Source organism: Diadema setosum, chromosome 19 (assembly GCF_964275005.1).
Source record: "Diadema setosum chromosome 19, eeDiaSeto1, whole genome shotgun sequence".
Classification (NCBI taxonomy): Eukaryota; Metazoa; Echinodermata; class Echinoidea; order Diadematoida; family Diadematidae; genus Diadema; species Diadema setosum.
This window is the reverse complement of record NC_092703.1, coordinates 1,670,733-1,685,066: the sequence shown is the minus strand read 5'-3', so window position 1 is coordinate 1,685,066 and position 14,334 is coordinate 1,670,733. Positions and strand designations below refer to the sequence as shown.

The 14,334-nt window shown below is 35.7% G+C and overlaps 1 protein-coding gene across 1 annotated transcript; it reads left to right on the top strand.

The window, feature by feature from the left end:
* The first annotated feature begins 419 nt into the window (after window positions 1–419).
* Window positions 420–13,975, top strand: LOC140243087 (kynurenine/alpha-aminoadipate aminotransferase, mitochondrial-like). The gene is made up of 12 exons (XM_072322821.1): window positions 420–486; window positions 1,551–1,650; window positions 2,351–2,419; window positions 6,574–6,706; window positions 7,688–7,762; window positions 8,436–8,548; window positions 9,333–9,492; window positions 10,661–10,743; window positions 11,187–11,283; window positions 11,583–11,709; window positions 12,528–12,736; window positions 13,717–13,975. The coding sequence occupies exons 1-12, from the start codon at window positions 420–422 to the stop codon at window positions 13,774–13,776; spliced, it is 1,293 nt and encodes a 430-aa protein (XP_072178922.1). The 3' UTR covers window positions 13,777–13,975.
* Window positions 13,976–14,334: the final 359 nt, after the last annotated feature.

The following is a 14,334-nucleotide window of genomic DNA, read 5'->3' as shown; positions in this document are numbered from 1 at the left end:
TGTGATACTTACTGGCTGTTTAAAACAAACAAACATTGGGGATATGATCATTTCCCCAAGCAATATTACATTGCATAAATTATATGTAGGCCTACATGCTTGCATCGTAAAAAAAGATGTTTTTACTAAAAATGCATTGTTTGAGTTTGACAAGCTGAACACACAAAAGATTGTCTGAAAAGAGCGAGACAAAGCGCAAGAGGGCACTATCGTATTTCAAAATGATGAATAGTAGGACCTTACTCTTGGATCTAAATTTAGTTGACATCCGTTTATCTGAAAGTCCAATTTAGAGCCTGAACGAAGTTCAGTTCTGAGCCTGCAACCCATTGTGCACTGTGCGTTGTGCATAGTGCATAGTGCATTGTGCACTTTCATCGCCATAACCAGTCTGTCGGTGATTTCTGATATCCAACAAGATGAACTACGACGATTTCTTAAGCGAGTCGGGGAAATTGAGGCGCAACTCTCCTTTCGCAAAATACAGTAAGTTAAATCCATTGCCACATTCTTTTTTTTTTAAATTCAGTTGGGTACTGTTCTATGGTTCATGGCTCCAAAGACTAAAAGATGTTATCACGTTTGTGTGTGTTGCAGCTGCGGGTTTACGCATTTGTGTTAACATTCAATGTCTTCCTAATGTGCAACAATGAATTCATGAAAAATTGGAAAGTTATAGAATGAAGTTTCATTGGTTTTCACAAAGCAGTCACAAAACAGTTTTTGATCACTCAATATGAATAAATCAATCTTTACATGCAAATGAGCACGCTGATGATTTTATCACCTTATAACTATCCATGTATAGCTTGCATACAAAATATTTGTATTTCTTCATGTTTATGTCCACACATAGTTTTGGAACAGGGTCAAATCCCAGTATATATGAGCGACTATTATTCTGAATTTGTTCATTCAGAAATAACTCTATGTTGTGTATTTTTACACCAAACAAAAACAGCAAGTTTCCTCATAATATGCGGGATTTTTACTCTTTTACAATGATTAGCAAAACATCACAATTTCATAACTTACCTAATCATTATTTGATTTTGATTAAACTCAGACTGTCGACTGTTGTTCTTGTAACTTTTCATTTTACTCTCTCATACTCTTGCATCTTGATTTTAAAAATTTTCACCGGGATTTTTAAGTGTTTTTATTCTGACGTAGACGCACTCTTTGTTACTTCTCGAGGAAAATCCACTAACATTATCAATTACATACTCATGAAATAGGACTAAGCTTTACTTTCTTTAGTTTATCTCTTCAAAACACAGATGTTCTTATGACAGCAAGTGTTATAAAACAAAAGGTGAGCATGGTAAAGAAGTTAAGCCTCGAACTCGGTCTCATAGAGAATAGAGGAGATTCCTGCCACGATTTGTTCTCATTGATCTATAGTTTTTAAAGACTGCCATTCCGACAAAGACATAATTCTACTACTGGTCATGGTATCGCAGTTGTCATTATTCCATGTGTTTCATATAACATGTATTTATTTCAAACTGAGACAAGTTTTGTAAACCAATTTCTGTTCATTCTTATAGGTATGTTCGGCAGAGAGACAACGATCCCACTTATCGACCTTTCGCCAGGCTTGCCAAATTCTGACCTCTTTCACCTCGTGGGCGCAAAGTTTCAATTGAGGTTTGTTTCACGACTTGTTATTGATATACAGAACACACATGAATACTATATGAATCATGTCATTACCAATATTTATTGCGTTAATAACGATGTGCAAAGATTCTGTGAAATGATCTAACTTTAAAAGTCAGCTCTTTAATGTGTATTACCCAATCATATCAGGGACATCATGCAACATGAACCTGAAAGTGATCTTCCAGACTTTCATGTGGTTTAGAATTAATGGCGGCATTCAAGTCACATTTTTTTTTTTATCAGTTCCACCGGTTGTCACCTGTTATGATATGTCACGTGTAAATTATGTAGTCATTACGTTGTCCAAAGGTTAACTTGATTTTTACACTTCATGCTGTACATAGTTTTTTTTTTTTTTCCAACCAGAAATGAGGCAAAACAAAATGAAACAAATGCTTCGCGACATTACAGGATTAATGTTTGAATTTGATTTGATTTGATTTACTGGTTCCTGTATTATCATTGTACATGCACATACAAGTTCATGTATAGGCCCTACAGATATAGTTTGTGCCAAACGTATAAGTTATTAACCAAATATAAAATATATATTTTTTCTTCATTGCCTTCACAATCTTCGGCAAAACGTATCCGCAATATAATGAAAAACAATATGTAACTAAGTTTAATGCGCTCAATTTGATTCTTCTGTCTAGAATGATTCTCTTCCCTCTCTCTTTGACAGAGATGGCTCAACAATTGAACTCTCAAGTGAGGATATGGAGACTGCCCAGAGTTACGGGAAATTTGATGGGTAGGAATACACACACATACATACACATATTGTGTGTGTGTGTGTATATATATATATAATGTATATATATATATATATATATATATATGTATATATATATATATATATATATATATGTATATATTATACATATGTGACCCGCTACAACAAAAGGATCCTAAAGTCACTGACGGCTAAGCCGAGAAAATCGAGTTTAAAGTCACATCATCAAAATTGGTCGAAACAATCGGATTTCTGTTTTTGGCATAATTCTGTACTCCAATGTTTTGTCTGTCATCTGCCAAAATTTTGAATCTAAATGATCAAAGGAGAGGCAAGAAATCAGCGATTATCTGGGCAATGATTTTTTTCGACTTTCAACGTAACTGAAACGTGTCCGAAGAAGAGATTTGGATTTAGCGCCGCAGCTAGACTCCGCCCGAAGCAACGAGGGAGTGATTTTATTGGTCAGTGCGTGGCATCCTGATTACTGATTGGTCGTGCGTAGACTGCTGCCGCTAAGCTTGAAGGAACATCACAGAGGTTGCTAGGAGCATACCCCTTTTCAATTCAATTCAATTCAATTCAATTCACATTTATTTCGGATATTAAAACAAGGTAAATATTACAAGGATTCATTTGGGTAACACCTATAAGAAGCAAACGCTTGTCGGGTAAGGTGCACCCTATTGCAACTGTATAATAAACATAAATAATGATATAATATACAACATAAAAGCGACTAGAAATAAAAACAAAACATACAGCGTACATACATACAAAATACATTCACAAAGACAACAAATAAAAAAAAATAATAGATATCGGGTAAGTGAGGCATCAAAAAAAAAATTAATGTTGGTTGAAACGTACGTTGACTCAAAAGATGTGAAATATCAGATTGGATAAGTTAAACAGGCCAAGTAAACAGTAAAAAATCATTCAATTAGTCAATCAGCATTCGAAATATAGTATAAGCGTCAATAATATAATTCGTTTGATTTTTATAGAAAAATAATAATACTAATGTTAATCAACACTAACATCTAGTGATAATTATTAAAATGAACTTTGAACAGTAACACAAAAAAACAATATAGCATGCAAAATATTAAAAGCAGATACTTATTCGAACTTATACAAATGAAATATAATGTCAATTTTTTAAAGCATGCTTACTATCATGTAAAAAAAAAAATTGGTCAGTATTTCATATCATAATTTGCCAGATAAAAAGGAAGTGTAGATGGGAAACGTTGATTTTTGTTGCAGAGTCAAATCGGAAGAAATCATATGATGGCACGTGAATTCAAAGAAATGTATTGCACAAGGATCATAATAATGTGAACTAATAACATATGTAAAATACGTAAAATGCATGCAATGAAATACTATTGTGGCACTGATAAATTATAATAAATAAGGTAATAATACATTAGGAATTATACTCAGAATGGCAAACAAAAGAAGAAGAAGAAAAAAAAAAACGAAGCACAGTATTGCACAAAGATCATAGCAATGTGAAACTATAGTATGATATAATAATGAAATACTTGCAATGTGATACTACTTTATGAGACTTATGAAAATCTACACCCACTGGTAATGGGACAAATTGATTACGGAAATATAAATTGAAGCAAATGAACATAAATAAACTCAATTAGAGATACAGCGTGATAAAATGATATAATAATAGTGAATGGAAATGATGAAAATCAAATTGCATTGCATGATAAATCATAGTAAACAGGGCACTTTACATTGAGAATTATACACAGTATTGCAACCAGGGGAAAAACGAAGCACAGTATTGCACAGAGATCATAGCTATGTGAAGCTATAGTATACATGAAATGCATGCAATGATGATGAGACTATACGAATGTCTACACCCACTGGTAATGGGACATATTATTGATTGTCAAGTGTTGAAAACAGTCTCGCCTCCCCTAGATCATGATAGCGTCGGAAGGATAACTTTGATGGCGTTTTTCTCGAAACTCTGATTTCCACAACCACTCGACATGAGCTAATAAAATCATCGATATCTTCGCAACCGAGTACTTTAATGAATTGTGCTATATACGAAATTTAAGTAGAAGAGTAAGGGAATAATGTCATGCAATTTTCAGAAAATTGTCCTCTCTCGACTTTCGGATCCTTTTGTTGTAGCGGGTAACATATATATATATATATATATATATATATATATTTATTTATTTATTTATAATAAATTGTATATATATACATGGTCTATATTGCCTATTTTTATCATTTTTTTTGGCTAGTTGTCATAGGTGATTTACCTATTCCATTTGTTTTATTATGTAAGATATACATTTTATATAATAATTTGTATGTTTCTGAATATTTCGACTTCCACTTTCAGGATGAATATTGATGTGCAAGGTAGAAGTATAGAGAAATATTTCATGAGTGATATGGATGTCTTATAAACAATGATAGCAATACATTATAACAGGATAGATGGCTAAACAAGAGTGCGTAATGACGTAAGGCTACACTGCACACATGGATACAGACAGGGATCAAGCGAAAGTTTGTTTTATTTATTTAGAATAACCCCCACAAACCTCCATAGCAAGTTTGAATAAAATCCGACAAGAAATGTGGCTTACAGAGCATATACAAGAAATGTGACATGGCCTACAAGTCGGAACACTGAGGGCGCCGTCACCACAAACTGTTGTGTCCGTCAGGTAGAATGACCACCCATACACCTCCTAATAGCAAGTCTGAATAAAATCTGTTGAGTAACAATCAAGTTATTTCATAGATAAGCACTTTTGCAAATTTTGACATAATCAGGGTGGCATTTGACCCTGTAAAAGGTGAAACAGTGAGGGCAGCATTATCAATACGTATAGGTGTATAGATTTGACTATGATATATTCACATACCAGATTTGGAAAAAAAAAAAAAAATCGGTTAAGAAACAAGGCCAGCGTCTCACACACAAGCAGACCCCTTTTCATGTATAAAAACGGAACAAGCAAGGGCGCCATCAACAAAAACAATAGGCGTCTTTGTTTAACCATAATACACCTTCATGCCAAATCTGAAGATGATCTAAGAAGAACTGCAGCCAGTAGAGCGCTCACAAGAAAATCTCTGCGGCGGGCGCGTCGGCGGCGCAACGAGGCCAAATCCATAACTATCCAGAGTTCGGAGGATACAATTTTATGACTTTAAGAGCTACGCTTAAAGAGGAAATCCAGTCCAAATATAAGTTAGTCTGAAAAAAAAAGAGTAAAATTTCACGAGTTCAATGGTAAAGATTTGACTGAAATCACATGAAAAATAAGGAAGTTATGAAATTTTGAAGTTTTGATAATTTCCCCAAAACAGTTCTTGTACAGTGGGTATGAATATGCAAATAAGTGAGCTGACCATGTCTTACCCTCACAATTTTCCATTGATTGTGTACAAAAAATGACGAAAATTCTATGTTTCTATCCTTGAAGTCTGAAACATGACGTTATTCCTGGTTGAATTACTTCCGAATAGTAAATCAGTCAGATATATGTGAATTTGAGCCTCGGGCATAATTGCGTTTAAAGGAAAAACTGGAAATTTCAAAATCTTATGTACAAACTACATGGCAAGTTGAAATGTGAGGGAATGACATGCTCACTTTGTCATTTGCATATTCATATTGACTGTACAAGAACTGTTTCCCCACAAAATAACGAAACTTCAAAATGTCATAACTTCCTTATTTTTCGTCCGATTTCGATCAATTGTTGAACTTGTCATATTTTACTCTTTCTTATCAGCCTAACTTATATTTTGACCGGATTTCCCCCTTAAATCAGTGGTAATCACTATCAAATTATTAGAATATTACTATAATTAATTACAGTCTCTCCATACTTTTAAATTAACATAACTAATAATACAATGGCAAAATATCACAATTTTAGGAGTAACAGTTCCTTTTTTATATTTCACTCAAACGAGATTGGCATTTTCAGAAGATTAATGTATAATATTCTAAGCCTGTGAGAGGAAATTATGTCCAGAGAGCTACCATGTTCAGAATTTGAGGATGGCAGTTTGATATGTAGATGAAAGCTGTTCACCGGCTGTAATCCCCTTTTCACTAGATTCAGGTTGACAAAGGTCCTTGTTGTTCTTTGTTCCTCTCTAAGGGTTAAACCATTCCGAGAGTGGCTGGAAGAACTGACCATTAAACTTCACAAGCCACCAACCACGGCAAGCCCAGACCCAGACAGAGCGCTTCAAGTGATTGTCAACGCAGGGGCGTTGCAGGGACTACATTCGGTGCATTCCTTACATTGCTTTCCATATACTTTAACACTCAAATCAGCCAAAAAATTCCTACGCATTGAACATGATGAATTAAAGAACGCAGGATTATACAGATTTTGATTAATATTGATTATCAATTTTGAAGCTAAGTAATTTCTTTTTTCGTAAAAAGAAGTCCTTAAGTTATCAGGATGGATGTTTTGACTAAGTGAATTTAGTGCCAATCAATATTCTTCTGTTACAATCTAAGAAGGTATATACAGAAACTCACAAATTTGTACATAATGAGGGCTTTAAACTAGGCAACACTTCGACCGTATATTGCTTTAAATAGCAATGATAGCTGCACAACATTGTACCTTACATGGAATTTGGGACAATGGATGTACTTCTGGGAAAGATTATCTGGTTGCGTCATTTCCAACTTCCTTTTATTCAAATTTCAAAAGGAAAACACAATCCTGAAGACAAGATCACATAGGCCTAAATTACGTCAGTGTATGTAATTCGTGCCCAGACAGCACTCAAGCATGTCAAGCTTGAAATATCGTTGTGCAATTCATGTATTTAAGATTAGACGATATTTCTTCTTAACGCTCTCTCTTATGAAAACGCTAAATGAAGAATAGTTATGTTAAATTGATCGTGATTATAATGATCTAATGATCGTAACATACTAATAACATTATACAGAAATTATTTGCTAATATACAAGCATGAAAATCTAGGTGTGACAGAAAAAAAGATAAAAATCAATCGTGGTGCTCTTTGCAGAAATGACTGTCAAACGTTTTTAAATCACCTAAAATGTCTTTTTTTGTAATGTTTATTTGCCTTTATTGTAATTTCGTTGATTATGTTTCCATGTGGTTGTGTTTTATATCGTTACATTCTATTTTTTTCGTAAATCATCAGAGAACAGATTCTTGTTTCGAACTTAGAATAAAGATCCCTCAAAGCTTATTAATTTCACATTCCCTGCTTTAATGACAGGCTGCGAACCTGCTTCTCAACAAAGGTCAACGCTTTTTGGTTCCAGAACGAACTTATCCAACGTTCCTTGAAGCAGTATGTTTGATATAATTATACAAAAAGTTTCTTCCAGAGCTTTATAAATTCCATTTGCTCATGTATTCACACTAACACCAAATAGCTACTGTTGTCATACCTGTTTAAGTATCTTCGTCTTCAATCGATTTTTCCTGCCTTTCTTACTATTGCATTCTCTGTGCATGTACTAAAAATTATATTGACGCCTTACTCTCACCAAGGATAGTCTTGTTGGTAATTGTGTGACTTCTGGCTGATGTAACGAACTTTTGAAGCAATTCAAGGTCTTCTGCGCATGCCGTTAATAATTTGAAGATCCTTTACGATTTACTTGGCAGAGGAAGTGGTGGTCATCATAAATCATCAACGCTTTCTGATAAAATTGAACAAATTCCTAGAAATTGAAAAACCATCAATCATTTACGGTTGACCATTTCGGAATAACACATAAAACTTGCAAAGATCTCTCCCTATCTCTCTCTCTCTCTCTCTCTCTCTCTCTTACTGTCAATATCCGGCATTTGCTACTTCGGTTACTAATAGTACTTTTACGCGTCTTTTACGAATCACATATAGGCTTGTAATCACACAGACCATTCATTTCGTTTGAAAGAAAAAAAAATATACGTTATAACATAGCAGGGTAATCTCCATCGTACTCCTTAAAATAATGTGACATGATTCATTTCAGTTGCGGGTGATGCAAGGGGAGCCAGTTGGAATAAGAATGGAGGAGGATGGACCCAGTATCACACATCTCGAAGAGGTGCTTTCTCAGTGGAATCCAGAAGATAAAGAAAACTGGTAAGCAGAGGTCATGTGTTGCTGTGTGATGAGGAGCCATAATGAATCGCCGAGTTTCCGTATGATTTCAAGTGTTCATAATTAATGAGGCAGTTTGATGAAGAATGCCTTTTCGCAAGATAACTTTTCTATGAAGTAAGCACTTCATTTAACGACCATGAATAAATTTCAGGAAGCGTACATTCAAACAGATGTAACTTGATGTCTTTCATCACCGTGGCAGAAAATTAAGAAAAGAATGTTTGTACGTTATGAAAAAAAAATATCTTTCTTGAATTCACGAATTGATGAATATGATGACTCTTAAAGTATACGTTGTCTTGTATACTAATGATACAAAGAAAAAGAATACACATACATGTATAAACAATCGAAGTGTCTTATTACCATATTTCTTTTCAATTCTTAAAACAACCTCCTTTCTAATCTACTTTCCGTTGAAATGTAAATTCGTCCAATGGTATACACTTATATCGAAATTCCATGCAAACTGAAATAGTTGTCTCATGTAACCCGTAACAAAAACAACAACAAACCAAAAACCTCAAGAGATAGGTGACGGATGAGCTCTTACAGGAAATCATAAATCTGTTTGCATTTACTTTGCACTCTAGTACCTATCTTGCTATCATTGAAACAACTATTAGATAATTCGGGAGAGAGCAAATGAAAGCTAATGTCAAAGATAGAGATAAAAAAGAAGGCCTTTCGCGTGTAAGCTCACGCTTGAAAACAAAAATCACAATTCACGTTGATATTGATACATGCATTGCCTTTAAATCAGGTCAAAGAGACCGAAGTTCTTCTACATTGTGCCGAACGGACATAACCCATCAGGGGAAACAGTGTCTGTAGAGAAACGCCTCAAGATATACGCCTTGGCACAACGATATGATTTCATCATCCTAGAAGACGACTCCTACTACTTCCTGCAGTTTGATGAGGTAAACATTTTCGTTTGTAAATGCGTGCTTATTTTGTTTGTTTAATTTTCCCCGAAATGTATAACGTAGATAAAATCACGTCTCAACAAGCAATGACTATAGAAAACGATCTTTTCACCTATGTCTTGAAGTAATAACTCACCAAACTGCCAAAGCAATCTCTAGCACCCTCTCGCGATCATTGATATCTTAACGACCACTCGTTCAAGTACAGAGCAGTGGCCTGGACACAATATCAGTACACAAGCACCTTCTACTTCTACAAGCCAACTAAGCGGCAAAGGAACAGCCTATCGCTGCAGCAACTATTCCCTGCATTAGCACCAAATCTCATAAGTGCAGCGCATCTTCAGGTCCGCCAATATCCAGGTTGATCCGACCCACATCCACTAACATAGTTCACAAATCATAACACTCCTTACAAACTCATCACAACTATCAACAACTGGAACTGTTTCTCAACCTCCCTCACCCCCTCCACGAGTATTCCTCCCAGTGGCAACCCGAACTTCGTCCACCCCATCCACAAGATAAAGCGCATGTCGCTGGTCCAGAAGAAGCAAGCCCCCACCGACGCATATCTTCCTCAGCACTGTATACCTACCTATCTCTACTGGTCATACCAGTGGTTCTACCAAGGAAGTTCTAGGCGAGGCTAACCTTGCAGTGCCTCTTTCTTTGCCCCATTCTTGCAAACAGCCGCTTGAAGTCTATTAAACATAACAGGGTTCATGGAAGACAATGCAATCCAAATACGTTCACGTTATACGTATGTATGATTATGTAACATATCTATGAGGCTATGATAGAAAGGGTGATCTGATAGTCATATAAATGTTTATGAATATTTTGGTTATTAAACATTCCTTGATTCCAAGCATTTTATTTTTTCACTGAAGACTTGGAAGAAGCCTTTGCGCATTGTTTTATTGTATTCAAAATAATTATACTTGCTTCGTGAGAGGTTGGAGCATGGCACATGCAGTATTCACTAGCTCTAACTTTGTTGTGCCACAACCACCGTACACACCACTACCATGGACACTATGAATGTTTTAGAAGAAAAGAACGTACTGTAGCTCCATAGACGGCTTTTTCAGATGTCAGCAGCTTTGATAGTGCATTGAGGTATGATTCATATTGTTTGCATAATTCCCTTGGATTCCAGCCTCGTCTGCCTTCATTCCTCTCTGTGGACAGTGATGGAAGAGTGATCAGATTTGATTCATTCTCCAAGGTCATAGGCGCAGGGTTAGTTGAAACCTTTCTTCTTTACACTTGCCTTTGTTAGAATCAATGATTTATTATATTTTTGCAGAAATGTATAGCAAAAAACAACAACACACCGTGGTGTTCTAAATTTAGTAATGTGTATTGTTTGCTGTAATTTCATGGCAAAATATGTTGTTGTTTTTTTTTTTCTAATTGACGGCTCTAGAAAACCGAACAAGTGAAATACAATGGAATTTCATATATCCAGCGTATCCATTATTGATTTTTCTTGCCATCTTCCTATTCGTGTGGACGTGTGAACATACTGATTGAGTTATCATACTTCAAAACATGGCACATTTATAAGACGTCTCGGAATCTCGGGATGCCACTACGTCTTCCCTTCTTTATTGTTGTTGTTGTTTATTCGTGACAGATACAACGCCCATCCATTCTACTTCACTTCTCTTATCTTTAATCAGCTTTCGGCTTGGATGGCTGTCTGGTCCACGTGCCCTAGTTTCCCGCCTTTTCTACGACATTCAGGTCACTTTGCAGCACGCCAATGTTCTGTCACAGGTATTGATAAGAATTAAGATTATTGAACTTGGATACGAAGAGGTTACATGCTAACGGGTTCCATAATCTTTCCTCATTCAGACGTAGCGATGTCAAGTTTTGTTATGTTTTGTTTGTGTTTTTTTTTTTTCTAATCGTAAGTTTGCCGGAGTCATGGCATTATTAGAGGCAACGTTAAGCCATTTTTGTCACCCGCCTGTTTTCGCAGAAGAGGTTAAACTGATATGTCTCAACGTGAAATCATGAGGTTTAACATGACACAAAAAAGTGATTACCTTTGATATTCTGTCACATTTCAGGTGGTACTGTATCACATGTTTCGACAGTGGGGTGTAGACGGATTTCTAGAAAGAGCAGACAAGATCAAGGAGTTTTACTTACGACGCAGAGATATTTTGGCAAAAGCAGTTGCTGATCACCTGACAGGTTTGGAATGTTACAGCTTTATTATCTTTTCTTTGTGAGCGCGTGCGTGTATGTGCGTGTATGTGCGTAGGCCTATTTTTTATTTTATTTCTTTTTAAAGTAGTTAGGTGCTGATAACCTGATAATAAAGTGTGCCTGCCTCACGACAGACCATTTCCAAATATCGCACTTGGCATATTCGGGCGCACGACAATAACAGCACGAACACATTGCAAAGTGTGTAATGATTAAAAAAAATAAGATAGGACATACCGCCTTTCACCTGCAAAAGTGGATAATAATTATTTTCGCGCTTGGCCGGGTGAGATGAATTTCGCGTGTTTTTAATTCTTCGGAATCAGGGCGTTGACTACTTGAAGATATATTCGCGTGCATTTATTTTCGCGCTAGTTTGTGGTTGCGCGAAATGCGCGAAAATTTCAACATCGCGAAGAAAAAATCCACTTTTACAGAGTGCATACATATTTTCATAAATTGTGTACGTAGGCCTATGTAATTACTGGAATAACCCTTGATGGCAAGGGATTCAATATTTGGCAGCTAAATGAATTGACTACGTTTGTTGTCAGTTCGATGCAAGTATAAATTGCGTAATACTTGACTGGGATTAATGATGAAAGATTGCTGAGTAAGCCATGCCTTTACTTCGTTTTGCTTTTAACAAATAAAAAATGGTATGCTTTCAAAATATTTTAATATATCATTTCCCTCTCTTTCCAGCTTTAATTCAAGTTTCATCCTACTTATTTTGCCACCCCTCTGTAAATATTCACGAACACGATTCAGACTGTGTTCCTACATTGTAATTAATGTTTAAGGCCTGGCTAAGTGGACAGTTCCAAAATCTGGAATGTTCATGTGGATTGAAGTGCCTACCATCAAAGACACGGAGAAGTTTCTGATGGAGGCTGTCGTAACTAGGGGTGTGGTTTTCACCCCTGGCAACATCTTCTACATAGACAAATCGGTGCCCTCCTCGTACGTACGGGTTGCCTACTCCAAAGCATCGGAGAGTGATCTAGTTGAGGTGAATAATGCTTTAATTATTTTCAGAGGTAAACATTGCTGAAAAAAAGAAGTGCGTCCTTAGAAGCTACAGCATCGGACCAATTACCCCCATAATTTCTACATCCAGAGATTGTTACTGCCAATCTGAAAAATCTATTCTCTACAAGGATTTATGTTAACTTTGTAATTCCAATATGTGTGCATATCTTTATTATTTTGTTGATTACTATTGATTGTCATACTTTGTAATGTATATGCTTATGATTTAATTTTTGATTTACTTTGTGTTATGTTTTGTTGAAAGAAAAATGAGAATGAAATAAATGAAATTAAATTAAATTTTCCTTATTGTACGCAGTTTTAAAAGCATTGCTTCGTGTCATGCGCAAATTTGGAGTTGATTGCATAAGCCTGATCCACAAAACCCCCGTATGTCATTTTCCGGGTACATTGTAGACCTGCTAAAACATATTTTTGGTTCAACTCAATCAACTTTCGGCATTATGGTTTGTTTTTTTTATGGCATGTAAAATGCATATAACCCCTATTTTTTTTTTGTGTGTGTGTGTGCATGTGTCTGTGTCAGCAAGCTATAGCAATTGGATTCTCGATCACAAATTTATGCTCGTTATGATTATCTAATTCTTATGAGATGCACCAGTGGCAGATTCGGGGTGGGGGTGCACCGGGCGCGCGCCCCTCTTTATTTTTGCTTTTTGAACAAAAGAAATAGAAATTAAAAAATGGGGAGGGGGCGTGTGAGCCCAATTTAATTTTGTGAAGGCGCCTCCCCTTTATGCAATTCCTGGATCCGCCACTGTGCACATCATCCCCAACACGAGAATCTAATCTTTGACCTAGTCATAGCTGAATGGTCCTAAAACCAGCTACAAACGTTTAAAATGTTCTTTGATTTTGTTTTTAATTGTGCTTACATCCCCCTAATTTCAGTTAAGGTCCGTTGATTCTAATGTATTTCTCGTTTTATCGTTGTTTCAGGGAATAAAACGACTTGGAGAAGCTGTGAGGGAAGCATCATACACAGCGAATGTCGAATAAGTTGTTCTAGGATAACTCTATTAGTTTCATTATTTAGGTCTGACAAAAACAATACAAATAAACAAACAATAGGCTGACTATGCAACAAATCCATCTTATTTGCATGAGAGATAATTTTCACTATTTCACCGACCCGGTGAAATTATTGGTGTAAGGACGAAAATGCAAAAGGAGAAGGAAGAGAAACAGTGCGGATTTTCGAAGGTTTCTGTCTGGGTTTGTATGTATGTATGTATATATATATATATATATATATATATAGTCCTACTCGTTTTTACCGGTTTTTTCGACACAAGCAACTTTCAAATAAACTCCTATGTAGTGCACACCAATGAAATGGATGATAAATGTTTACATGCGATTGTCATATTGTACACTTTTGTCGGAAATGAAACGAAATAAAATGAAATAAAATGAAATGCATTTTGGCAATTTGACACCTTTCAAAGAATTTTCGATGTTTGTCAACGCTTTTATAACGATAATACATTTAGCTTGCATATAGGAATAATTACCGTCATCCTTGTTTTTGGTTTCAAACCGTTATACTGTAAACCG